This window comes from Takifugu rubripes, chromosome 21 (genome assembly GCF_901000725.2).
Source record: "Takifugu rubripes chromosome 21, fTakRub1.2, whole genome shotgun sequence".
In the NCBI taxonomy this organism is placed as follows: Eukaryota; Metazoa; Chordata; class Actinopteri; order Tetraodontiformes; family Tetraodontidae; genus Takifugu; species Takifugu rubripes.
This window is the reverse complement of record NC_042305.1, coordinates 18915733-18942232: the sequence shown is the minus strand read 5'-3', so window position 1 is coordinate 18942232 and position 26500 is coordinate 18915733. Positions and strand designations below refer to the sequence as shown.

The following is a 26500-nucleotide window of genomic DNA, read 5'->3' as shown; positions in this document are numbered from 1 at the left end:
TCAACGTACTGGACATGGCTGAAGCCTGTAGTTATTGGTTACAACCATAGAAGTCATCGAAATGGACGTAAAAAATGGTTAAAACTGCTTGTTATGTGTCAGTTTGTGAAGCAGACGCACTCTCATTTGTGCCACGTGCATTCCATCTCGGACTGTCGTCACTGACCGGCGCCGGCTGTTGTGAAATGCGGGCCGGACCTGTGGTATTTGGCGCCGCTGTGTTGTGGAGTAATTCTCAGCCTGGTGCTGTTGACCAAGAGGATTTGGTCATGATGCGGAGCGCACCGAAATCCCAGCAGACTGAGTGACGTCACGGCCTCAGAAATGCTGCTGCAAGCAATTACGTCAACAGACTCTGTCTTTGTTTCTCAGCTTAGGAATGGGCTTCGTTTCCAGTCTAAGTAGCTCTCCATCGCCACGGATACATATAAATATATACAGTATATATATGTTAGAAGGGTAGCATGTCTCCTGGACGCCACATCGGGGTCAGGGAAGAGTGCGAGGGGATGGATGAGATGTGACTGTGAGGGGAATGGGACGTTATTGTTGATTGGGCCTCTGTCTCCACAGGGCATATATGTGTTTGCAGTGTACTTCATCATGCACAACCAGCTGTGTTGGCCAACAAAAGCCAGCTATACTGTGGAGATGAGCGGCCATGACGGTCCCGACTCGTCCTACCAGGGAGGAGGACCGACGAGCGCTGGAGGTGACATCAACAAATCCACTCAGAATCTCATCAGCGCCATGGAGGAGGTAAAGCTGCCCCACCCCCTTTACCTGTCGCATCGGGCTTGTTTTTCCCGATATGTTTTGGCATTTTGGTGATTTGGCTTTTGCACTCAGCTAAAAATAGAACTGAATTTCTGGATCTGATTACAGCAGAATTTACAAATGATCTTTTTTCACACTCATTCTGAAACATTCATTCTAAGAAAATTGGTGCAAATAGTTTTGAACATAAAGTAAAATTCTCCCTCAATAGTGAAAAGTAAAGTCCCAATTTAAGTGTTTTGAGTAGTAACACAACAGCAATAAAAGCAGCGTTGGGTAGCAATTTAAGTCCGTCCAGTTGGTAAAAACTGGTCCTAAATTTGACAGTTGCTACATCTACGCCCCCCCCCCCCCCCCCCCCCACTCCTCTCACCACTTCAGAAATTGCATCATGTAACCTTTGTGTTAAAATGTGCACGTTTAAGCTCATCTTCACAACTCTTCCGTGCTGTGGGCCCACGTCCAGTCCCTGCACCCTCACTGGCACATTGCTGAAGCACAGACACGCTAGCAGATCTATTACGTTTCCTTTTCCTGGGAGAATACCCTATAAGGCCTCAGACGGGGAGAACGCTCCGGAGGAAAAGGGGCAGGTTTACCATCTTTACTCCTGGGAATGTTCCCGCCCTGCTCTGCTTCTCTGCTTCTCCATTGCGAATGAAGGAATCTAGTAATCTTGTTTTATTCATGAGAGCACACTGATATTTGGCTGCTGCCCAGCACGACAAATAAGATCTCAGGGGGCCGGAGTAGCTAAGTAAGTGAGGATTTGTTGGATGAGTATTTGAGATAAATGTGATGCAAATGCAATAAATGGAGTGGAAAACAAGCGTATGTACTGTTGCTGTTTAAAAAGACAAACAAAGAATCTTTCACCACAATAAAAGTGCAGACGTCTCTGGTGGGACGAGTTACTTGGTGAACTGAATGGGGATGAAACCCTAACCTGACCTCCGACCCCAGTCTCACCCAGTGACCCCAGGGTGACCCTGCGTGGTGGCCCTCACACTTTGGGGTGCTCGGACAATGTGAACTCTGCTTGACCCTCAGCCTTCATAAACATGAATACGTGTGTGTGTGTGTGTGTGTGTGTGTGTGTGCAGTTGTCAGCAGACTGGGAGCGGGCATCGCTGCAGCCTACCAGTCAGCCCAGTGGTGTGTTCAAATCCAGCCCGGTGGTGGGGACGTACACCACGGAAGGATTCATCAACAGCAACCTGGTCAGCACAGAGGAGGAGTCCCAGGAGTTTGATGACCTCATATTTGCCTTAAAGACCGGTGAGGATGCAGCGACACGTTTATCCGTTCTCACTCGTTTTCTACATCAAATCCATTTATTCTGCCTCGTGTGATGTGATGAAGACGGATGCTTTGTGAAGCCACCGAGTTTCCTGTCACCTGACTGCAGTGAGCCTGTACAGCAGCGCCGCTAGCGCGCTACCTAGAGAAACAGCACGTTGCTATGGAGATAGCCAAACGAATGGCCATTCTGAGCAGGCGTCGGCTTTAGAAACTCGCAAATGCGGATTGGGTGGTGACGACCATGTTACTGACGAGTCAGTGTGTTGCCTGCTCGTACACGCGTGTGTTCCTCATGTATGAAGTGACAGAGTAGTGAGATGGTTCCGCCCGTCATCTCCTGACCCGCTGAGCCGAGCTGCTGCAGCATTTGAGACCTTATGGAGGCCTGTTGGTGTGTTTTTGCTCTGTGTAGCTGTGAGACGGCTGATTAAAGGATGCTGCTTTGGACCTTTGAAAGGTTGGGAAAGAAAGTTAGAGAGGTTAGAAGAAGGTTAAAAGAATTCTGCAGAATTCTCATGCAGAACTCCGATGTTAACCGATAAACTGCCGGACGGACGGGTTGTTCCGTGGTCCCGCAGTGACCTGAGTGTCTCTCGTACGATAGAGTCACCCTGAACCTACAGCCCGGTTTAACCTAAACCGCCCTGTCAGCAGTTACGATAATCCCCATCTCAGGGTTACATAACTGGACCCACCCTGACAGGAGTCACCACGTAAGGAAGGTCTTCGTACTTAAATTGGCAGTGAACCTTTACCAGGCACACGCACACACACACACACACACACGCACGCACACACACACACACACACACACACACGCACACACACACACACACACACGTACACCAACTCTGCTGGGGGTGATGGAGAGCTAATCATTAACAAGTTGCTTTAACAACCTGAGTTTATCACATTAAAAGCAGCGTCGACACACATAACCAGCGGAGGCTGACGCCCCCGGCTGGTTATGTCATCGCAGTTACAGGTCATCTCACTGTCAACGTGCACTTTAATGGATAATTTACAGGCTTTCAGAACGTTCCATCAGAGGCTCATAACATTCCTCGGATTAGATTCGGAGTTTTGCATCAGAATGCAGCCAAACAGGAAGTAAAGAATTCCACTGAAGGTTTTCCAAGCGCGTCTCCTTTTCACTGCCGAAGCCTCTAAATCCCCAAACATCGGTGATTCGTGAGCAGGAACGTCGCCGGCGTTCCCTTCCTGCTCTTTTATTCATCGTTGTCCTAACGACTCTTGCAGGGACTGGCCTTAACCTCAGCGATAACGAGTCGATCCACGGGAGCCACGACGAGGGGAGCGTGACCAACTCTCAGATCGTGGAGCTGAGGCGGATCCCCATCGCCGACACACACCTCTGACCACCTGGAGGGATCCTCCGCTGCTCCGCTCCCAAACGTCACAGCCGTGGTTTTATGTCGGAAAACACTTTTGCACTAAAACCATTTTTTCCCCGTTTGTTTAGATGTTCGATACTGTATGTGATTTATTCTGTATATCTGTTTTATATATGTATTATAGATAGATATATTAGAACGTACAGGTTTGAAGTCCTCGATGGGACCTTTTTTCTGGATGTAATTTGTCTTTTCTTGTAGAAAAGTAGGACAGACGCTCAACACGTGCTGAGGAGGGAAATGATGTAACAGTGGTAATAAATGATTTACTATATATTTTACACTTTGCTGTGCTGATTCCTAGTTGTGATCCATCAGACGCCAGCAGATGTGCACATCTGTTACATAAGTGGGGAGGTCACGTCGTGATGGCAGATCATTCACAGGAACCTCACAAAGTGGGTCTGATATCAGCTCTGCTGAATCACCTCTGGAATCACCTCTGCTCTGCAAAGGATCATTCTTCTGTGTGAATCCAACATCTTTTTGATCCTTAAACTGCACTTTGACCTTTTCCTCCTGGGTAAATCCGACCTCTAAACCTGCCTGAGAGTGCGGCATGTTCACTGCCCACAAGTCTGCAGAGGGAAAAGCAGCAAAGATTCATCAGCTGCTGCCAAACTCTCAGAGAAGAAACTAGCGAACTACTAGTTGTTTATTCCTACACGTCTCCCCCATCATAAGGATAAAGGATAAAAACCTTATTGATCCCACATCGGGGACATTACACGTTACAGCGGTAGCCCGAGGTGAACAATACAGAACAGTACTAAAAGAAAAAAATAAAGACTCTTATATTATGTACAGAAGGAATGTCGGACAGTGTGAAGAAAAATGAAGGTGCAAATACGACATTCCAGAGGTCGGATGATTAGTTAGTGCAAATATGCCAACCCTGGGTTATTGGTGCTACATTAAGAGTTGTAATCATGGCCAGTGACTCGTATCCACAGATCCTGGGGTCAGGGTTAGGGTCAGGGTTAAGGTTAGGGGTCAGGGGTAGGGTTAAGGTTAGGGTCTAGGTTAGGGTCAGGGTTAGTGTTAGGGGTCAGGGTTAGGGTTAAGGTTAGGGTTAAGGTTAGGGTTAGGAATCAACGATGGAGGCAACACAACAGATTTTCCATTCCTGCCTTTAGAGTGTGAAGGACGTCGTCTATTGGCCGTGTTATGAACGTCAATCGGAAGTGATCAGTCCAAATGAATCCGCCTTCCACTGATCTGCTGATAGAAGGATAGAGATCGACCAGAACATTCGGGGGTGTCCTGGCAGCAGCGGGAGGTGCCGGGACACCTTCAGAGCACTGCTGAGAGACCCTTGACCCATGAGGGTTAACCTAACCCTGACCCTGACCCCTAACAGTAACCCTGACCCCTAACCCTGACCCTGACCCTAACCCCTAACAGTAACCCTGACCCCTAACCCTGACCCTAACCCCTAACAGTAACCCTGACCCTGATCCTAACCCTAACCCTGACCCTGACCCTAACCCTGACCCTAACCCTGACCCTGACCCTGACCCTAACCCTAACCCTAACCCTGACCCTGACCCTAACCCTGACCCTGACCCTGACCCTAACCCCTAACAGTAACCCTGACCCCTAACCCTAACCCCAACCCTGACCCTAACCCTGACCCTGACCCTAACCCTAACCCTGACCCTGATCCTAACCCTAACCCTAACCCTGACCCTGACCTTGACCCTGACCCTAACCCCTAACAGTAACCCTGACCCCTAACCCCAACCCTGACCCTAACCCTGACCCTAACCCTAACCCTAACCCTGACCCTGATCCTAACCCCAACCCTGACCCTAACCCTGACCCTGATCCTAACCCTAACCCTAACCCTAACCCTAACCCTAACCCTGACCTTGACCCTGACCCTGACCCTAACCCTGACCCTGACCCTGACCCTAACCCTGACCCTGACCCTGACCCTGACCCTAACCCTGACCCTGACCCTGACCCATTAGTGGTACGCAGCAGAGGTTTAACATGGTTTAGCCAGACGCGCTTTAAGAACATGAAGACGATGAAGAGCTGCCCACCTTTCGTTGGCTTTTTATTCCAAAAGCTGATTTTCATCTCTTTAAACTGAAGCAAAAACGAGCAGAAATCTTTTCTGAACGATGTCCAAAGTCTTGGACGGACTAGATGTGAGTGTGTTGTGTTCCAAGAGCCGGAATGTTCTGTAGAACATGATAGAACCTGTCAGCAATCTGTTATAAATGAGAATGACTTTGCGCTTTGTGTCCTTTATCTGACATTTAGCAACAGTTCATTATGAAGCCGCCTCTATTATGATCAACTCAACAGGAACTGCGAGTTTCCGGAACATCTCAATGTCAGCGTTCGACCGGCTTCACTTTGAGTCTGATGAATGGAAGAAATCCTTCCTTCAATTATTGTGGCTTTGAATCATCGCTTTAGGCAAAGCAAAAACCGGTCCTGACGTTTCCTGCGAGGTGCGCGATTATGCGCCAGACAACAGTGGCGCCGAGCCGTTCTGAGCGGGACCGGAGCCGCTGAGGCGCAACTCCAGAAACAGCCGTCGGGTCAGAGCCCGAGCAGAACAAACCTGCATCGTAATCCAGCTCTCCTGTAGATGGTTCTGGACCTTTCAGGCTTCACGGTGAACACAGACTCCAGTTTCTGCTGATTCCAACCCCTCGGAACTTTGGTCCGCTTCACTTGCTCCATCCCGGATCGCCGAGCGAGCAGCTACCATCGGGCATCGTTGCTATTTCGTAACTATTTGTGAATCTGGATTACGCACGTGACAGTTGTTCCCCTACGGTAAAAACATTCCTCAATCTCCCGTCACGCCTCCGTCCAGAGGAAGCAGCCATCAGCTGTGGTGCGTTGGGCCTCTAACAGGGTCGACCCTCACCTGTGTGCGATGACATGGCCGTTAGCTGCCCTCCAGCTAACGTGGACGCGACCGTCCCGTCATCCTGGAGTTTTTCACTGGCTAAACCGTCTCTAATCCTGTTCTTTTCTTAAAAACTTAATCAAATCAGCTTGAACGAGTGATCAAGGTCGTGGCTTTTGGCTGCAAGTCTTTCATGAAGACAACTTCTTGCACGGTTCTGTGGATCTATCGCATCCCACATCTCACATCTCTCAAATACTGCTCCGACATAAAGGCAACGCCAAACCTGCTTCAGCACGATTAGAATCGACCTTCAACACCGTAGCACACCTGCGTTAATAACCCGACCCGTTCAGGTGTGTGTGAAACCACAATATGACCTCAGTCTTCGCTCCAGTTCTACCAAAGCTCCTCATTTGCTCGCATGTCTGCTGACCTTTTCTAAACTGCACTGCTCTCCGAGGGGGTGTGTTAAATACTGGACTGGTTCCTGGCAAGAGACGCAGACGTATCACAATTCTGTGAAAGCGAAACCCTTGTTGCCACTATGCTGTCTGGTTGGCAAGCACACCCGACGGTGGCTCTCGCTGTTGGTGACTTGTCGTTGCTTTGATTTTTAGTGTGCGAGTTTTGTAGGAGATCCACGAAACCTCGCCCGCATCTGCGTTGACGTGTGACTGTGCCTGCATCGGTGCACACCCGCATGTTCTACGGAACGTTCTGGAAGTTCTGTCCTGTGCCAGCTGCCATATCTGCACAGCAACAGTGTCAAACAGTCGGCTGAAAGAGCTGCTCTGATGGAGACACGGTGGAGACTCGTGCAGGTCTGAAGCTCTTCAGGGCCTTCTGATGCTCCTGCAGCCCGGGGGTCACCAAGCTGGGCGTCACCACCCTGGGCGTCACCACATTGGGCGTCACCAAGCTGGGCGTCACCACCCTGGGCGTCACCACATTGGGCGTCACCAAGCTGGGCGTCACCACCCTGGGCGTCACCACACCGGGCACCACCACCCTGGGCACCACCACACCGGGCTTCACCACATTGGGCGTCTTTTCACATTGGTGCTCTTAAAGCTGTTTTCAGTGTGTGCTGGAGTTCATGTATACACAACATTCAGTGTAAACCAGGAAGTGAGGGAGGAAGTTGTCTGAGGGGAAGCACAGGTGACCTCAGTGGGGAGAGGAGTGTGACCTTTCCCCGATAAAGGATGTGACACATCAAAGCCAGAGAAGGTACGACCCACCAACGGCGGCGGGCGGTGGCGGCGGCCGTGGGGCGCGAGGCCGAGCTGCTAACAGACAGGCGCCGATTCAGCACGACAACAACGTCCGTTATTGTCGTCTGTTGTTAATGTTGAATGTCAGCAGAACCTGAGGGCGACGACCCAACGATGAAGGGCAGAAGTATCGTTTTCAACATCTTCACGTTTCCCATCAACCCTGTCGTGAGCTCGGGCCACATGCACGGCGTTAACAGAGGTCTTAAAAACAAGGTTACAGGCAAAGGTCAAAGGTCACCGACCCTTGCATTTTCGGTCCAACTGTTGACGGTACCTTGAACGCTGCTACTAGGAAGTATTTATTCTCTCTTCTTTTTATACACTGGACATTTTGCAGGTCGTGTACTTGCAGTAACACAGCTGTTGTTGTTACACACTGGCACACGTGTGTGTGTGTGTGTGTGGGGGGGGCAGTAAAGCTAGGTCACCTGTGTCATTACAGTTCTGCAATTTAAGAAGGATCGAGAGACAAAATGGAAGAACATCAGGGCCATTTTCCGTTTTTCTCTTTTTATTGGTGAGAAAACATATTTTTTATTTTAGATGCTCTCTGCATTCATTTATAAGAATTTAATCTTTTGATTTGATTTGATTTTTTTAAATTAATTTAATGAAAAATCCTCAGGAAGACCTCTCGTGTGTCTTTGTTTCATCTGCAGCTCTCCCAGTAACAGACCATAATGTGAAAGATGACCTTTGACCTTGGCCTCGTCAAACTGTCCACATCCTCCCCGGTGTGGAGCACAAGCGAGCGGTGGCAGCCGTGCACATGGTGAGCAGAGGGTGAGGCGTGCACAACTCCCTGCTCCCACGGTCCGGAGGGAAAAGACTGACTCAGATGAATGAAATGAGAGAAGCCCTTACGTCAGTAATGAAGAAAAGGCCTCGTGGAGCAGGAGCAGACCGGACCAGGCTGCCCTCGTCCCAACGTGGTGCTCGGGGCCCAGCAGAGGACAGAGGAGCCTTTATTGGACCTAAACCCAAACCAAACCAACTGATGACATGTGATGGTCTGACGCGTCTCCACGCACGACCTCGTTAGGAAACACGCTTGTGCTTCAGCACATTTATCAGCGTGGATCGTCGCCTCGCTCCTTCCTGCAGAGCAGCAGTTAAACCCTCGTTTGATGGGATCCGTGATGTCACACAGCTAGATTCCCATCGATCCTGTCAGCAGCTCCCACTTTGCTATGATGAACATCTCTGATGGCATTTGTCTAATTATCGTTTGGACTAAAGTACGCGAGTGTTGCTAAGGGACAATCGGTACACACAGCTAAGCTTTCTCCCCCCCCCCCCCCCCTCCCTCTCCATATCTGTGTGTGTGTGCGTGTGTGTGTGTGTGTGTGTGTGCGCGTGTGTGTGTGTGTGCATCCATTCAGTTGCTTTCCAGCATCTCAAGTAGTCGACCAGGTTGTTTTTGTGTCTGCAGAGAATGTTCAGATGGAAATACCCACCAGTCTGGTTTGGTCCAGTCGAAACCAGAACAGACCAGAGCAGGAGGATGGATGGATGATGGATGGATGGATGATGGATGGATGATGGATGGATGATGGATGGATGGATGGATGGATGGATGGATGGATGATGGATGGATGATGGATGGATGGATGGATGGATGATGGATGGATGGATGGATGGATGGATGATGGATGGATGGATGGTTGGATGATGGATGGATGATGGATGATGGATGGATGATGGATGGATGATGGATGGATGGATGGATGATGGATGGATGATGGATGGATGATGGATGGATGATGGATGATGGATGATGGATGGATGATGATGGATGGATGGATGATGGATGGATGATGGATGGATGGATGATGGATGGATGGATGATGGATGGATAATGGATGGATGATGGATGGATGATGGATGGATGATGGACCCCTTGACTGCTAACCCTCCACATGTTCGGGGAGGGAGCAGCAAACGTCTTCAGGCCTTTCATGGTGTCTGGACGCCGTCGTAGCTGCGTCCTAGCAGCAGAGCCAGAGACGTTCATCAGCTCTGGGAGCAACACAAGACCTGAAGAGGGACCCACAACAGACCCACAACAGACCCACAACAGACCCATAACAGACCCAACAACAGACCCACAACAGACCCACAACAGACCCAACAACAGACCCACAACAGACCCACAACAGACCCACAACAGACCCAACAACAGACCCACAACAGACCCAACAACAGACCCACAACAGACCCACAACAGACCCAACAACAGACCCACAACAGACCCAACAACAGACCCACAACAGACCCACAACAGACCCAACAACAGACCCACAACAGACCCAACAACAGACCCACAACAGACCCACAACAGACCCACAACAGACCCACAACAGACCCATAACAGACCCAACAACAGACCCACAACAGACCCACAACAGACCCATAACAGACCCACAACAGACCCACAACAGACCCATAACAGACCCAACAACAGACCCATAACAGACCCAACAACAGACCCAACAACAGACCCACAACAGACCCACAACAGACCCATAACTGAGGAGAGCGTTTGGTTTTAATGCATCAAGTGGAAAAAGTTTGGATTTTATGGCAAATCAGGCTGCAACATGTGGATCTCAACTAAATGGGATTTTGTATTTCTGAGCTAACTGCACACACACACACACCCACACACCCACACACCCACACACACACACACACACACGCACCCACACACACACACGCACCCGCACACACACACACACGCACCCGCACACACACCCACACACACACCCACACACCCACACACACACGCACCCGCACACACACACACACGCACCCACACACACACACACACGCACCCGCACACACACACACGCACCCGCACACACACCCACACACACACCCGCACCCACACCCACACACACACGCACCCACACACACACACACGCACCCGCACACACACACACACACGCACCCACACACACACACACACGCACCCGCACACACACACACACGCACCCGCACACACACACACACACACACACGCACCCGCACACACACACACACGCACCCGCACACACCCACACACACACCCACACACACACACACACACGCACCCACACACACACACACACGCACCCACACCCACACACACACAAACCCGGTAATCTGCACTGCTGGGAAAGAGCCGTTGGTGTGAAGTTGTTTGAGGGGAGTTTGGCAGAGTTGGGGGGTGGGGGGGGTCGGGGTGGTCGGGGGGGGGGGGGGGGGGGTCAGAGATACGTGGAAGATGGGAAAGAGGTGACGGGTGAGATGAAAGCAGCGAGGGAGACATCAGAGGGGGCTGGAAGGCCCGGACATGCGTCTCTAGACAGCCCCCCCTCTGCAGACCCACTGCACCTGTTGTTTTTCAGACGTGTGCGATGGCGGAGGCGAGGGCCCCCCCCCCATGACTCGGGGAGGGGGCCCCCCGTCTCTGTGACTCGGGGAGGGTGCCCCCCCCCCCGTGACTCAGGAGAATCAGCAGAGCTAAAGCTGAACGCAGCCTTTGCTAGAGGTAACAGCATGTGTGGGGGGGTGAGGCGGAGGGTGTTATGAGTCAGCCGCGGCTAAAATAGGAAGCTGAGATACTTCCACGGGGGCGGGGGCGGGGGGGGGGCGAGGTAAAATTAGACGGGTGGTGAAGCAACACTCTTCGCCTCAGTGTAACATGCCCTTGAAATGGAGCAGAAGGTGAGCGAGGACTTTAGGGAGGGACCGGCACGAACGGAACATCAGAGTTCACCTTGCATAACCTGGCCGTTTGGTGCCTTGCCCAAGGGATGTTTTGCACACAGACTTGCACATCAAACATGGGCGCGCGCTTTAACTCCAACCCACAGCACACAACAGCTGTTGTGCTGCACAAAGCGTTACAAATACACAAACACAATGACTGCTCAGCATTTTTAAACCTGCTTCTCGTTTGTCCCGTGACAGAATTTGGTTTTGATGAGAGATAAAGTGAGATAAAGTGCTGAAAGCCTGAATATGATGAGGACATGTTGGTGACAGCGTTGTTCTCTGGGTCTGCGGGTGCTCAGAAGGTCCGTCAGCACAAAAAGAGCTCGCTGCTTCGTTCCGCTAGCTTTGGAAACGTGTGGGTCGGCCTGCCGATGGTGTTCAACAGTGCAAAGGTCACCGTGGGAACCTTGTGGCGACACCATCCGCAGTCATCCTACGGCTAGCAACATTTAAATGGAGGCGTGTTTTTAAAGGGAGCCTTTTGCATATTATAATCGGAAGTTTTATTGTTTTGCACAGAAACATATTTTCCTCTGTTTAAATTGCACCATTTGGACAATGTTAAATGTCCCTAACTCCTCTACGCTAACGGTAAATGTCCCTAACTCCTCTACGCTAACGGTAAATGTCCCTAACTCCTCTACGCTAACGTTAAATGTCCCTAACTCCTCTACGCTAACGTTAAATGTCCCTAACTCCTCTACGCCAACGGTAAATGTCCCTAACTCCTCTACGCTAACGGTAAATGTCCCTAACTCCTCTACGCTAGCGTTAAATGTCCCTAACTCCTCTAGCCAACGTTAAATGTCCCTAACTCCTCTACGCTAACGTTAAATGTCCCTAACTCCTCTACGCCAACGTTAAATGTCCCTAACTCCTCTACGCTAACGTTAAATGTCCCTAACTCCTCTACGCTAACGTTAAATGTCCCTAACTCCTCTACGCTAATGTTAAATGTCCCTAACTCCTCTAAGCTAACGTTAAATGTCCCTAACTCCTCTACGCTAACATTAAATGTCCCTAACTCCTCTACGCTAACGTTAAATGTCCCTAACTCCTCTACACTAACGTTAAATGTCCCTAACTCCTCTACGCTAACGTTAAATGTCCCTAACTCCTCTACGCTAATGTTAAATGTCCCTAACTCCTCTACGCTAATGTTAAATGTCCCTAACTCCTCTACGCTAACGGTAAATGTCCCTAACTCCTCTACGCTAATGTTAAATGTCCCTAACTCCTCTACGCTAGCGTTAAATGTCCCTAACTCCTCTACGCTAATGTTAAATGTCCCTAACTCCTCTACGCTAATGTTAAATGTCCCTAACTCCTCTATGCTAGCATTAAATGTCCCTAACTCCTCTACGCTAGCGTTAAATGTCCCTAACTCCTCTAAGCTAGTGTTAAATGTCCCTAACTCCTCTACGCTAACGTTAAATGTCCCTAACTCCTCTACGCTAATGTTAAATGTCCCTAACTCCTCTACACTAATGTTAAATGTCCCTAACTCCTCTACGCTAACGGTAAATGTCCCTAACTCCTCTACGCTAACATTAAATGTCCCTAACTCCTCTAAGCTAGCATTAAATGTCCCTAACTCCTCTACACTAACGGTAAATGTCCCTAACTCCTCTACGCTAACGGTAAATGTCCCTAACTCCTCTACGCTAACATTAAATGTCCCTAACTCCTCTAAGCTAGCGTTAAATGTCCCTAACTCCTGTACGCTAATGTTAAATGTCCCTAACTCCTCTAAGCTAGCGTTAAATGTCCCTAACTCCTCTACACTAACGGTAAATGTCCCTAACTCCTCTAAGCTAACGTTAAATGTCCCTAACTCCTCCACGCTAACGTTAAATGTCCCTAACTCCTCTACGCTAACGGTAAATGTCCCTAACTCCTCTACGCTAGCGTTAAATGTCCCTAACTCCTCTACGCTAATGGTAAATGTCCCTAACTCCTCTACGCTAACGTTAAATGTCCCTAACTCCTCTACGCTGACGTTAAATGTCCCTAACTCCTCTACGCTAACGTTAAATGTCCCTAACTCCTCTACGCTAACGGTAAATGTCCCTAACTCCTCTCCGCTAACCCCCCTTCACCTCCCTCTGCACACAGGACTGATCCCCTCTCGACTACCAACGAGGTCTTGAACTTGTGCCGTGTAGGAGTTGCAAACATGCCGCAGGAGAACAGCGCGAGCGTGTGAAGGATGGCTGAGAGGGAATGCTGACCAGGAATGCTGACCAGGGAATGCTGACCAGGCTGCTCAGGCTGGGCTGAGAGTCTTGGCATGGGAACATGCTGCTATAACGTGGCTATCGGGTTCCCAGGGAGGAACACAGCAGCTGATAGAGTGGATTTTGAAATAGCGCCATTGTCCTACGTTGTGCTACGGCTCCCTATCGAGATGTTGCGCCGCGGCTATCGCTGCAGCTGGAGCCCCCTTTATTTTAAAAACATTGCAAATGAACAGAGATAGCGAAGTATGGAGGCTATAAGTGGAACTGGTGGTTGGGTCCAACACGGAGCGGATTTAAAAAATAGAACTGAGCAGCTGCTGTGGACATACAGGTTCCATATTAATGTTCAGTTAGGGGGCACACGTTTAATGGGGGTGGGGGGGGGGGGGGGCATGCATGCCTGTGCTTCGCCTAAATGTCAGAGAGCTCAAGACTGACGTTTTTGTGATCATCCCTGAGCTTCTGCAGCGACTTGTTCCAGGCGAGGTCGAAACTGAGCGATGCAAACAAGCGTCTGCCTGCTCACTGAGGCGCTCGGAACTGGAATGAACCAGTCGCGGAGAAACATGAGGAAGAAAAAGCCCCAGAGAGAAGCTTTGCCCCCCCCCCCCCCCCCGCATCGTTCACCACCGCTGCGCTCGTGCTCCATGTTCACATCAGTATAGAAACTCCGGTGGATTTTAGCTCCCACTTTTAATCTGAGGGTGAATATTTGTTAAGTTTATGTGAGAATTTTATAACTGACGCCCGTGCGATGGTTCATAAACGCAGCATTTAATTAAAAACCCTTTCTAATTAGTAATAATAAATAATTAAGCGGCTCTCAGATGAAGCCCGTGAACGAGCTCCCGGGAGGCGTCGCGTTGAGCCCGACATCCCAGAATTTAGTTAATAGGTGAGGAAAAGGGAATGTTTGACAGAAGCAGTGAGCGGTTTAAAGGATGTGAGCGGTAATTACACCGAAGTTACAGAAGTTAAACTGCAGAGGTCGTGACCCCCCCCAGGCAGCAACACGTGCCACTCTGAAACAGGAAGTGTTCTAACACGACGTTACCGCGGGGACGGTAATATGCTGTGACTGTGGAGTCATGGTTCTTGATGGGGGGGGGGGGTCTGCACTGCCGGGTGTTCCCGGGTTTCCTGGAATTTGGGGGGGTCAGTTCGATGCTGAAAGGTGTGTGTCTTTCTATTATGTCATAATGATGATGCAGCAGTAGCACCCATGCGTGCAGGGGCCTCACCCCCCCCCCCCCCCGAACATGCGTGGTGCTCTGGATCACAGGGGGTTTCTGGGTAGTGGGATTAACCAGTGAGAGCAAACAGCTGAGGCTGTGTTGCGTCAGCACTTATCTGGGCCTCATATCTGGGCCACGCTGCCCATAATTCCCAACGGGGTTTTTTTTGTCAATCCACATGGGTCAGACCCCCCACAAAGGCCCGGGCCCACAGGAGTCAAGGGGAGGAACGGGGGGGACAAAGGCCCGCTGAAGTGCTGGTCAAAGCTGACGCGGCTGCTGAGTCATCACCCATGTTGTCCAAACTCAGGACGGCCCGGGGAAGTCCATGACTCAGCAGTTCCTACACCGCTGGGACACGTTTGGAGCAGGTTTGGGCTTTTTCTGTCCAGGTCGTCCCGTAAACCTCCTATTCCCACGCCTGCGGCCTGAGTTGCGCAATAACGAAGTCTGGATGCACGTCAGTTCGATCGGTCAGAAAATGGCTGACGTAACGCGCACGTCAATACGAGGGGAATCGATCGACGGCTTCCAGAGAGCCGGGACACGACGACCGCATCGTTAGCGGCTTGGGACCAAATCAGAGGTCAAAGGTGAAAAGTTGAGCGTTTCTTCCTAAACGAGCCGGAACCTTTAAGGATTTTAGGTAGCAACTATCTGCTGGAACGACGTTAGTACTTACAGATCTACGCATGCAGGCGATGTGCACGTGCATGTGCACAGGATAATGGAAGCAGAACCAGTAAGTTCTGGACTTCCATGTGTTTACTTAGTGGTAATGTGAAAGCAGAACCAATATTTAGTAACCTAGTGGTGGCTGAAGGTGCGTACATGTGGACCACCTCTAGGGGCAGTGTTGTCCTGCTCATAAATCCATAATCTGTAACTTTGGCTCTTTTTAAATACTCGATTGTGGATTTATGACCATGGAGAGTCGGGCTGTTACGCAAGAAACGTGCTTCACTTACAAAGAAACACACATCAGGCCGCTGTAGCGTTGAACAAAACGTTTTATTCAAATCAAAAGGAAGAACTAGACAAAAAGCTGAATCATTCAGAACAGTGTGTATTCATAGAATATCTATACATCGTCATGATTAACAGACCAACGCAGGAAGGGAGATGGAGGGTGAAGAAGAGTCAGGGAGATATTGCACTTAGTTCCTAAAATGTTTCAGGTGCATTTTTCTCTGAACATTTCAGGCCCTGCCTTCACTCGGGCAGGACTTTAGCTTAGTTTTGTCACTGGACAAGAGGTCCATTCGAAAAGAACCGTGGAATTGACCGACCTGAAAAACAAAGTTTGAGCTTATTCATCAGCGCACAGCTTGATTTCCAAACTAAAACGGTAAAAACAAAGAGAAGACGGAACATTTCAGGGTGAAGAAGGCAGTTTTTCTGCAGTCTGGCGTTCTCTAACTGTTGTGGGGGGGGTGCTGATCTACAGCTACCGTCCCCAGACCTGGGGGGGGGGGGGGGGGGGTCAGAGAGGTCCGACAGACCAAAGAGGTTGCAACGCAATGCCCACAAAGAAACCCGCAAAAATCGATCTTCAGAACACTAACACAACAGCGGAGCCGTCACGGATGATAATAAGAATAAAAAAAAGGTTGTAAGGGCTTGTGACTCCCCCGCGCTTCCCTTTTTGTCCACTTGAATAAACAAAGGTGTTAACACACGTGTTTACAGTCGTAATAAAGGAGGAGTTCAGTCGGACGTGGAGTCGGCGCTCAGCTCTTCCCCGTATCAAGGCCACGATGATAAGATCACTTTAATATCTGCAGCTACTGTTGGGAGCTGTGTTCCACTGCAGCCGGATCACGATGTGAGCGTGCACACACACACACACACACACACAAAACACGTACAAAAGCTATGTTCAATGTAAACTTTAAAAAAAGTTACTAATCTACCAACAAATGAGCGTCAGGTGTCCTACGGATCAGCGCCGAGCTTCAAAAAGTACCAAAGGTTTTAGTCAGACCTTCACCAGTAAATGCTTCTAAATGGTTTTCAGATTTCCTTGGAAACAAGCGCTCCTCTTCCTCCTCCTCCTCTTCTTCTTCCTCCTCCTCTCTGATGCAGCTGGTCTGTCGGACCGATTGAGTTATAAAACCAATGTGTCACTCAAATCCGCCGTGCTTGTTCTGACCAGGGTCGACGCGTGTCGCCACATCTCCAGCTCTTCTCCTCAGCCACGTTTGTTTAACATGAACCCTTTTTTACAGCATTTTGGCTTCACTGATCTGGAAAATGTTCCTTGGATGAAACGGGCGAGAGCAGCAGCAGGACAAAGAAAAGGGGGAATGTGTCATCTCAGGAAGCCGCCTCACTCTCCTGCCTCCCCCGGCACTCAAAACCAAAACAAAACTCGCTTCTTTTACAGTGCAATTGAAAAGCAAAACTCGAATTTTGTTTCTTCTTCCAACCATTTGCTGAGCAAAAAGACCTGAGACTTGGGGGGGGGGGGGCAGATATGAAGCCTGGCTCACCCAAACATAAGGAGGAGAGGGGGGGCAGCAGGCAAATCAGGTGAAACGAGTCCCTGCACAAGGTAGCACTGTCTCTTTGTCTCACACACACTCACACATCACACACACACACTCACACACACCAACTCAGACCATTTAGGTGGGGAACACTCCAGAACTAGAGCGAGCGCCACAACACAGACAGGGATGAAAGCTCTTCGATGATTAAAGACGAGTAAAGAACGGAGCAGGAAGTGAGCGGAGCGACGCCACACGATGATCCGGGCCGAGGGTGGAAACGTGCGCCGCAGCTGCAGACGTCCCGTCTCCTCGTTATAAGCCCCCGCGCGCAGAAAGGAGGAGGAGGAGAAAGCAAGCCTTGATTTCAGTGCATCGTTGGAGTCCTTATGCGGAGGATCCTGTTCTCAGCGTCCTCGTGGGTTAGATAACGAGGCGGACACCGAACTAGAAGCGATTCTTTTGTTTTCCCAACTAAACAGAGCCACACAACTCAAGTAAAGAATAAATGTGCAAAACAATCCCAACGGAGGCAGGACGCCCGGGTCTTGGCTCTGCTGTTGACCAGCGTCGGCCTCTTTCGCGGTGGTTGGAAAGAAGCTGCTGTGAGTATTTTCCTTTATTGTCTTTTCTTTTCTAATTCTGCTCGAGTCCTGACGGGGCGTCTCCTCAGTGAGCCAGGAAAGAACCAAAGGTGACAGAGGAGTCAAGCCGGGCACAAGCGTCTGTGAGCCCCCTGCTACCGGCGGGTGCTTCACACAGACCAAGAGTTCGTCTGTGAACATCCAGCCGTCAGTAGGCGACACCCAAACCTGCGACCTCTCCTTCACTGCCAGGAGGCAGGAGCACATCTGTCCAACCCCGCTGGGTCAGTGTCAAGTCTGTGGGTTGGATACTCTTCTCTTTATGTCAACAGCCCTGTGTGAACGCTGCTGCTGCTGCTGGAGCAAAGTAAACAGTGCCGAGGCCTCTCAAGCGTCTTCCTCTTGAATCCCCAAACCACTCGGGGGACGTTTGGGAATACCGGTCAACGCGACGGACAGGCATCCAGCCGGCGCTCCTCCGCGCGGCTGGCGTGATCTGGATTAGGATCAACCTGGGGTAAAGAGCGAAAGAATGAAGAGGTTATTTCACCAAACAAAGCTGAATGTGTTCAAGTGAAAGGCGGTTTCCACGAGCTCGTCCCTACCTCAGAATACAGAGGTGGCGGCTGGAAGCGGAACTCGTGGATGTAGGCAAAGAGAGGCCCGTCCAGCTCCTCTCGGGCCGCTGGCACGTCCAGGCTGCCCTGTCTCTGCTCCTCGGTCACAATCTCTGCATAGCTCGGCGGCGCTGCATGGGAAGGGTTAGCCATGGGTTAGCATTCCAGCAGATCCTGCTGCGAGTGAGCCGTGGCCATGAGCTCCAACCTACCTTCGGGTCGCTCAGGCAGACCCATACCCAGCCAGCTCATGCTGCACTGGCTGCTCACACTGGATGTGCGGGAGCCGAAGGGGTGGAGGGGGATGGTACCAATGACCAGTGGCAGGTTTAGGGAAAGGTTTATAGCCCCGGGTATGTCCACATATACCTGTACACAGACAGACGGACACCAAAGTAGGTTAGTCGTCGGTCTAATGTTGCAACAGCACGACTGCGCTGCATGGTAGTAAAAAAAAAAGAGCTGTGAATCCAGTGTGACCCATGCGGGTTCAAAGAGGTTTTAACCCAGTATGAGATAAAACCACGCAGTGCGGGTCAAATGTGGGTCAATGTCTTAACATCGATTGCCAGTTAGAGCTTTTGTCTGCTGCCTGTCTGTTCACAAGGTAGAAAGGTTATTAGCACGCTGGAGGCATTTGTTAGCTAAAGATATCCTGAGCTAATGCTCTTAGCAGCACGCGGAAGGAACACCTGCAATCGAAGACTCCCATTCTGAGTCAGCTGTGCACCTTACCGGGAGAGTTAGTGGCTTAAAATATTGATGCTGCGCTCACACTGGTGCCGAGAAAGGTAATAAAGACTGTAATAAAGACATGAGCACCTGTGCTACCGGGGTTGTTACAACTGGTAGAAGGGTAAGGCGGTGCTCACCATGAGAGAGTATTCCACTCTGATGATGTTGCAGTCCAGAATGGAGGGAGAGACAGGTGGGATCTTCAGCATTTTCCCGCTCCAGGTCTCCGTCTTGCCTGAGGATAAAGACTCTCCTCTCAGATTGGCCACCAGCTGCTTGACCTCCTTCATCTTCCCTTTGGCATAGAAGGTCTGTGTCTGGTAGATGGCTGCCTTGGGCACCACCATGCGGGACGAGCAGTTCTCAATCTCTGCGAAGATCTGGATCGACTCTCCTGCAGAGTTGGAGAGGACTGAGTCAGTCTGAGGCTTCCGTTAGGTCAACAGATTACAGATAACTAACCAGATATCGGTACTTTACAGAAATCATTAACTTCTTCTCACCTGGGGTGTATCCCTTCCTTTCAATTTTGGCACTTAAGGAAATCGGACCTGAGGTGCAGAACCAACAGCAAAGGGTTTTGTCTTTTGTGCCAGCCTGTGGTGACTGTAAAACACACAAGAAATCCATGGTGAACTCCAGATATTCTTTATTATTTCGGAGTTAACGCCTGTAACAAAGGACAAACCATTTACCAGCAATAATGGAGTGTTGATGTCAATGTGCTCAAAAACTGTAAATTCCTTCTTGGTCTTCATGGGCAGGAGCCAGGGCCTGTGGAGTTCTGCCTTCACCCAGTAGCGCACACTGCCATGCTTCCCTTCAAAAGAGGTAGCCAAGGGTCTAGGAGGGCAATTGGAAGGACATGAGGGTTATTTCTGAAGTCATCTACAAACATCTGCTCATCGTGTAGCTGAACCTACGTCTGTGGAAGCTCCAGGCTGAATGCATACTCATGTCTCCCTGAATGGATGGTGGTGAGACCTTCCTCAGAGTTGTCATCATCTGAAAAAGAAGGAGAAGATTCCAAACAAATGTATACCGTACCTGGGTAAAATGCTCTACCAAGGCATCTGAAAACACCATACCACAAAGAAAAAAAAAAGGAAAAAAGGGTGGGGGAGACAAAAGAGAATAAAAGGGGATTTACTATCCAATTAGCCTTTTACTTAATGTATTGAGAGTTAATAAGCACACGACCATGGAGAGCACACCAGAGAAGTGGGAGGTGGAGTCAGACCTACGGCGCATATACTGATGCAAATTAAACTCGTTTCTATATATTTTAAGTATATTAACAATGTGCTTTGGTGTCCGAGTCCACAAGCAGGGGGTGCTTCTGCCAGCTCAGCTTCCCCTCCCTGCTGCAGGATGTGTAGCTACACCTGTAGCAGCAGCTACACCTGCAGCTACACCTGTAGCAGCAGCTACACCTGCAGCAGTTAGCAGATACAGACAGCTGCAGATACAGCTGCTGCAGATACAGCTGCTGCAGATACAGCTGCTGCAGATACAGCTGCTGCAGCTGCAGAAGAGTGGTAAACAAGTGCGGAGCTGTCAGTCAAGGCGCAGACTCCAGCAGGAGGAGACCGGCCTAAACCGGTGTAAGCAGCCTCCCTCCCACAACCGCTCGGCTCTCATTACGTATTCACTGTGCGACGTGAGCGCAGCCCTGCCCGCTGCCGCCACCGGCCTGCGCTCAGCGCCACATTGCAGCACTTTTCCCACCCGCATGAAACGCTTTTCACAAACGAGATGAAGTAACACCGCGTCTATGCGGGAGCTGCGTTTACGACGCTGATCACGCTGCATTATTGCAGTTTCAGCGATCATCAAGCTGAATGACAGCTGTACATTTGGGCCAAACCACTGTCGATCCCAACCGTAATTATAAATTAATTTAAAAAGAAACCTCGAGATCCCAAAAACAAACTAATCAGCCTGCGGTTTATTAAGCGGATGTTTTCCACCGAGCTCGATACGTTAAACATTGTCGAAGACAACAAATTACATATGAAAGTAGTTGTTTTACGCTGAAATCAATTACCAGTTACTTTAGAGCGGGTCTATCATTAGCAGGCGTTAAATTAAAAAGTTGCAGACGATTCTGTCATTCTGCAAGGAGAGTGACGTCAGAGGCCACACACGAGCATCTCAGCCAATCACAGCCGACCTCAGGAGGAGCGTGCGCCTAGCCCCGCCCACTCCAGGTCCAGTTTTCTGAACAGGATTGAACCGCTTTGAACAATGGGTGGAAACTTGAGGGGATCTACAAAGAAAACCTCGAAATTCTGCGCTTATCTGTCCGAAATGACTGCGAAAACTGCGAGAACGCAAGTGTAACATATCGTTCCATCGCTTCGAAAATCCAAAAATGAGACTAATATCCGTTTTACACTTGAAATCCTGTGAAAAACACGGTCGCTGCGCTCCTGTCATTCATTGACACCTTCCCACAAACAAGTAGGTTAACGATGGAGACAAACCGAGATGTAAAACCACTTCAAACCTACAACAAGCTTCACTGTTAAATCATTCTTTGTAGATTAACCTCCTTACTTTTGTGATTCGGGTGGCGCTATCTTTCATCGGTGAGCAGCCAGCACAAAGAGCATCTGTTCCTCAAAAACTTAAACATAAATCCACACTTTTCTTACCTCTCTCGTGTCCGATTAAGATATCTTTGTGATTCAGGTATTCCACTTCTTCTGTGTAGTTCTGCGTGTAGGCAGTGTTGGATCCTGCGTTTCTCGATTCCGTCCAGCGAACTTTTGCTAATCCTTTTGCGTGGATTTTGAGGGATTTGACGCGGATCTCTCCGGTGACTTCGATGGTTACCCTCCCTGAGACGCAGTCCCCGCTGGAGAAAACGGGCACGTTGCTGTCATTGAGACAGTCGAAGCTCACGGTGAAGCTCTTTACCTTGCCGAGCACCATGGTGGCGAGGGAGGCTACCGAGACATTGAAATTTTAAAAAAGGAGTCTGTGAAAAAATAGTGTCATATGAAAAAGATGCGGCTTTCAGACACCGGTCAGTATCTGTGCCCCGCAAAGGGCGGCGGGCGTCTCTGACGGCGGCTCATTGAGATGTGCGACGGCTGAGTAACAGCAAAGGATGCTGTTATCATCTGCCTCCCTCGGAGTTGGTCTCCAGTCAAAGACAAGGAAACCCCCGGAGCTCGGCTCACTTTAAGGGACAGGCTGTGAAAAACAACCCCGCTGCGCATGCGCCGGGCTCCGCTGCCCCCTCCTTCCGCCTTCTGGAACCGTGCGTGGCGCAGCTCCAGATGACAAGTTTGGTCAAACAGCTGAAAGAAACGCTCAGCCCTGCGGTGTCTGAACAGTAAAGCAGCGGGGGGTTGCCACACTGTTGCCACGCATTGTATAATCCCGCGTTGCTTAAGACTGAAGCGGTTCCAAAGCTTTGTTTTAACAGGTCGAAACAGAAATACGCAGGTATTCCGCAGACCTAACCTTCCGCAAAGTGCACATCAGCTCGCTACCTTTTCTTTCAGCCTCATTTATATGCACGTGGTTGCATTCTGTAGAACATGATGTTTGCATCAGGATTAAGTGCGTGTATGCGTGTTTGTTCGAGTTACCATCTGCTGCGCTCGAGACGCCACCTGGTGGCGATAAACCGCTCTGCACGTTGCGTGATCACCTGTTGAACAATCCTCGGCTTCACGTTCAATACTGTGACCGGTTAAAGCAAGACATATATTTGGATTTATAGGAGTAAATGCCGATTTTTTTTCTATAGTGAAACTATCGCCACAGCCAAAATAAATCAACTGAAAGTGCGCGATAAATGTGAAGGTTTTTACGTCGCGCGGATTTTTCCAAATCGTATTCTGCTAAATGCTGCCCTCTAGGGGTTTGAGTTTACAACTACAAGTAAAAAGTTTATCATTTTAAGAGGTGGAAACGTTTCTTTGATTATTTGATTATTATTATTAAGAATGTCAATAAATACATATTTATGACACGATTTCCTGCATTCAGAGCTTTGGCAATAAAAAAAGCAAAAGCTTTTATGTTGAAACCCGATAACCCGGATGTTTATACTGAGTTCCTCTCTCCTCGCAGAGGCAGAAGTGCATCGTTTAAATGCAGAAATTCCTTCTGTTTGGGATTAAATGTCTGGATTTTGCGGCGGTTTATCGCTGAGGTGAAAGTGAAGAGTTGCGATGTCGGTAAAATTATCAGCCCTGATTTTGCTTTTTCTGGCTTTTCATCAAGTTTTGGCCCGTAATAGAACCCGACCAAACTTTTTGGTGGTGATGAGTGATGCTTTTGTAAGTTTGACATTTTGTAATATGTTTTTCCCCACTGCTTCTTTTTAAAAAAGGGAGGGGGGAATAACAATTCAGTCGTTTTTTGGGTTTTTTTTTACCCTAAAAAATACTTTTCACTTATGATGTTTGTATTTCGCAATTCATGCTGTACACTTTTTGCAGGACGGACGATTGACCTTTGACCCTGGCAGCAAAGTTGTGAAGCTGCCATTCATAAACTACCTCCGAGAGCTTGGTGTCACCTTCATAAATGCTTACACGAACTCACCCATCTGCTGCCCCTCCCGCGCAGGTTAACCCACCAACACGCTCTCATCTGTTCTCAACAACATAATCCAATATATATCTACATCTTTCAGTTTGATCTTTCCATTCTTAGCAATGTGGAGCGGTCAGTTTGTTCACCTCACGCAGTCGTGGAACAACTACAAGTGTCTTGATGCCAATGCGACAACATGGATGGATCTGCTGGAGGTGAATGGTTACCTTACCAAGATGATGGGTAAGCTGGACTACACCTCAGGGAGCCACTCTGTCAGGTAGGCGTGTTAAATATGGATCTGAAGTGACTTTATTAATCATAGACATCTGACTTCAAGTCAGTTTTAGTGCTGGTTTATTGATGATTAAATGTAATTTATTTTTCTCCACTCTTTATTTTTGACCTTTTCTGTCTAGTTAACATTTGTTGATTCACTGAATGTGTCCGAATGCGTGTGCACATGCGTGTGTGTTTGTGTGGGATGTGCGCAGCAATCGAGTTGAGGCGTGGACACGAGACGTTCAGTTTCTTCTGCGCCAAGAGGGCCGGCCTGTTACGCAACTTGTTGGGAACATGTCAACAGTCAGGATCATGGGAAAAGACTGGGAAAACATAGACAAGGCTACGCAGTGGATCCAGCAGAGAGCCGAATCCTCACAGCAGCCATTCGCTCTCTACCTCGGCCTGAACCTGCCTCACCCCTATAAAACCGAATCCCTGGGGCCGACGGCAGGAGGCTCCACCTTCCGTACCTCACCACACTGGCTGGAGAAGGCAGGGTGCTACTTGGTTACTGCAGATTATCAGTACAGGTTGTTGCATGGGTCAAAACAACCGTTCTGGTTTTGCACAGGTGTCTTCTGAGCATGTCACTGTTCCTAAATGGCTTCCAGGCGCCGCCATGCACCCCGTGGACTTCTACTCCACCTTCACCAAAAACTGCAGTGGCTTTTTTACTGAGGAGGAAATCATGAACATACGAGCCTTCTATTACGCCATGTGTGCTGAAGCTGATGCCATGCTGGGTTAGCTGACCACACTCAGACAACAGTGGCAATGAGATCGACACTTTTCACACACAAACACACACACACACACACACACACACACACACACACCGCATGTACATATGAAAAATTCCTACAGCAGCATTAATATGTAAACTTTGGAACCAATTTAATTCAATTGAATTGTTTTTTTGTGTCTATTCTGGGATAAAAATGGAGGATTTGTGCGCCAACAGGTCAGCTGATCTCAGCCCTGAGAGAAACCCATCTGCTCAACAACACCGTTGTTATATTCACGGCTGACCACGGCGAACTGGCCATGGAGCACCGGCAGTTCTACAAAATGTCCATGTTTGAAGGCAGTTCCCATGTTCCCCTCCTCTTCATGGGGCCAGGTCTGATGTCAGGCGTTGAGGCCGACCAGCTAGTTTCCCTGGTTGATATATATCCCACCGTCCTGGGTAAGGAAATGGACAAAACAGAGGTTAAAATGTCCAGATGTGCAGTGAGTAATTGAATGTGCCTTCGTGTTTTGCAGACCTTGCCGACGTTCCACCTGTCGGTAGTCTGAGTGGCTACTCGCTCCTTCCTCTGCTGTCCACGTGCAGCTCTTGTCCAGGCAGACCACATCCAGACTGGGTTCTAAGTGAATATCATGGTTGTAACGCCAATGCGTCTACCTACATGCTCAGAAGTGGTCGTTGGAAGTATATTGCTTATGCAGATGGCCTGAGGGTCCCTCCGCAGCTTTTTGGTGAGCGTCAGCTTGCAAGAAGCAATAATAGAAATCTGAATCCTCTTGACTGTCTGTGTAATCACCTTTTTGCAGATATGATTCTGGACAAGGAGGAACTGCATAATGTAGTCTTCAAATTCTCAGAGGTGTCTGCACAGTTGGACAAGCTGTTGCGTAGCATAGTGCACTACCCAGAAGTCTCAGCAGCCGTCCACCTGTACAATAAAGAGTCGTTTGTTGCCTGGAGACACACTTTAGGGAGAAACTACAGCCAAGTCATTTCGTCCCTCAGGTGGCACGTGGATTGGCAAAGGAATCCATTAGCCAATGAGAGAGCTATAGATGAGTGGCTCTATGGCTCTTTTTAATAACTTTGATAATAAAGTTTCTAGATTAATGAGCTGGACTCATAATCTCTCAATGCTTTGTTAATATATTAATAACATATGTACATTTTTGCATTAGTTATTAAATCTTACTTTATTTTTTTCCAGTGTGACCTAAAGATGGCTATGAACATTTTTCTGTTACTTGTGAATTCACATTTTATCTGCTGTATGTTTGTCATTGCACATTTTTTGTAATGACCATACAGTATGTATTTATGAACTCTGTGTGTTTAATAAGATCATATCTTCACTGTCACAACTACAGTAGAAAGAAAGAGTGCAGACCTTCACCAAGCATGTAATGTCCCCACATATTGTGAGGTACAGCCAGACCTGATACCCCAAAATATGGTCTGTCACCATATATTGTTTGTCTTGTATTCAAGAGTTGACCTTGGTGAGAGGATTGCTGACTGAGGTAGCAGAATATAGGCTATGATTCCAGTTGGTGAATAAAGGCACTTGTAGAGGTGTGAGTTGTTTTCATCTTTAATTAAGCTTGA

The 26500-nt window shown here is 49.1% G+C and overlaps 3 protein-coding genes across 4 annotated transcripts in view; 2 read left to right on the top strand and 1 right to left on the bottom strand.

The window, feature by feature from the left end:
* Positions 1-3775, top strand: part of adgrv1 (adhesion G protein-coupled receptor V1) — a 68815-nt gene extending 65040 nt beyond the window's left edge. Inside the window, 3 exon segments of the mRNA XM_029830078.1 lie at positions 574-759; positions 1881-2055; positions 3340-3775. Of these exon segments, the coding sequence (XP_029685938.1) occupies positions 574-759; positions 1881-2055; positions 3340-3458 (480 nt within the window). The 3' untranslated portion in view covers positions 3459-3775.
* Positions 3776-15872: 12097 nt separating this feature from the next.
* On the bottom strand, positions 15873-22459 carry arrdc3a (arrestin domain containing 3a). The gene is made up of 8 exons (XM_011616051.2): positions 21963-22459; positions 20229-20310; positions 20001-20148; positions 19809-19911; positions 19443-19699; positions 18783-18939; positions 18559-18701; positions 15873-18465 (listed from the first exon to the last, which is right to left on the bottom strand). Exons 1-8 carry the CDS (start codon positions 22240-22242, stop codon positions 18397-18399), a joined length of 1239 nt encoding a protein of 412 aa, XP_011614353.1. The 5' UTR covers positions 22243-22459; the 3' UTR covers positions 15873-18396.
* A 170-nt stretch (positions 22460-22629) lies between these two features.
* arsk (arylsulfatase family, member K) lies at positions 22630-26113 on the top strand. 2 transcript variants are annotated; one of them, XM_011616054.2, is made up of 8 exons: positions 22630-22761; positions 23766-23895; positions 23983-24142; positions 24357-24639; positions 24719-24890; positions 25109-25333; positions 25411-25626; positions 25702-26113. In XM_011616054.2, the coding sequence occupies exons 3-8, from the start codon at positions 23985-23987 to the stop codon at positions 25974-25976; spliced, it is 1329 nt and encodes a 442-aa protein (XP_011614356.1). In that variant the 5' UTR covers positions 22630-22761; positions 23766-23895; positions 23983-23984; the 3' UTR covers positions 25977-26113. The 2 variants fall into 2 exon arrangements, with proteins under 2 accessions (XP_011614356.1, XP_003975293.1); XM_003975244.3 differs by lacking the exon at positions 22630-22761 and adding an exon at positions 23362-23603.
* The last annotated feature ends 387 nt before the right edge of the window (positions 26114-26500 follow it).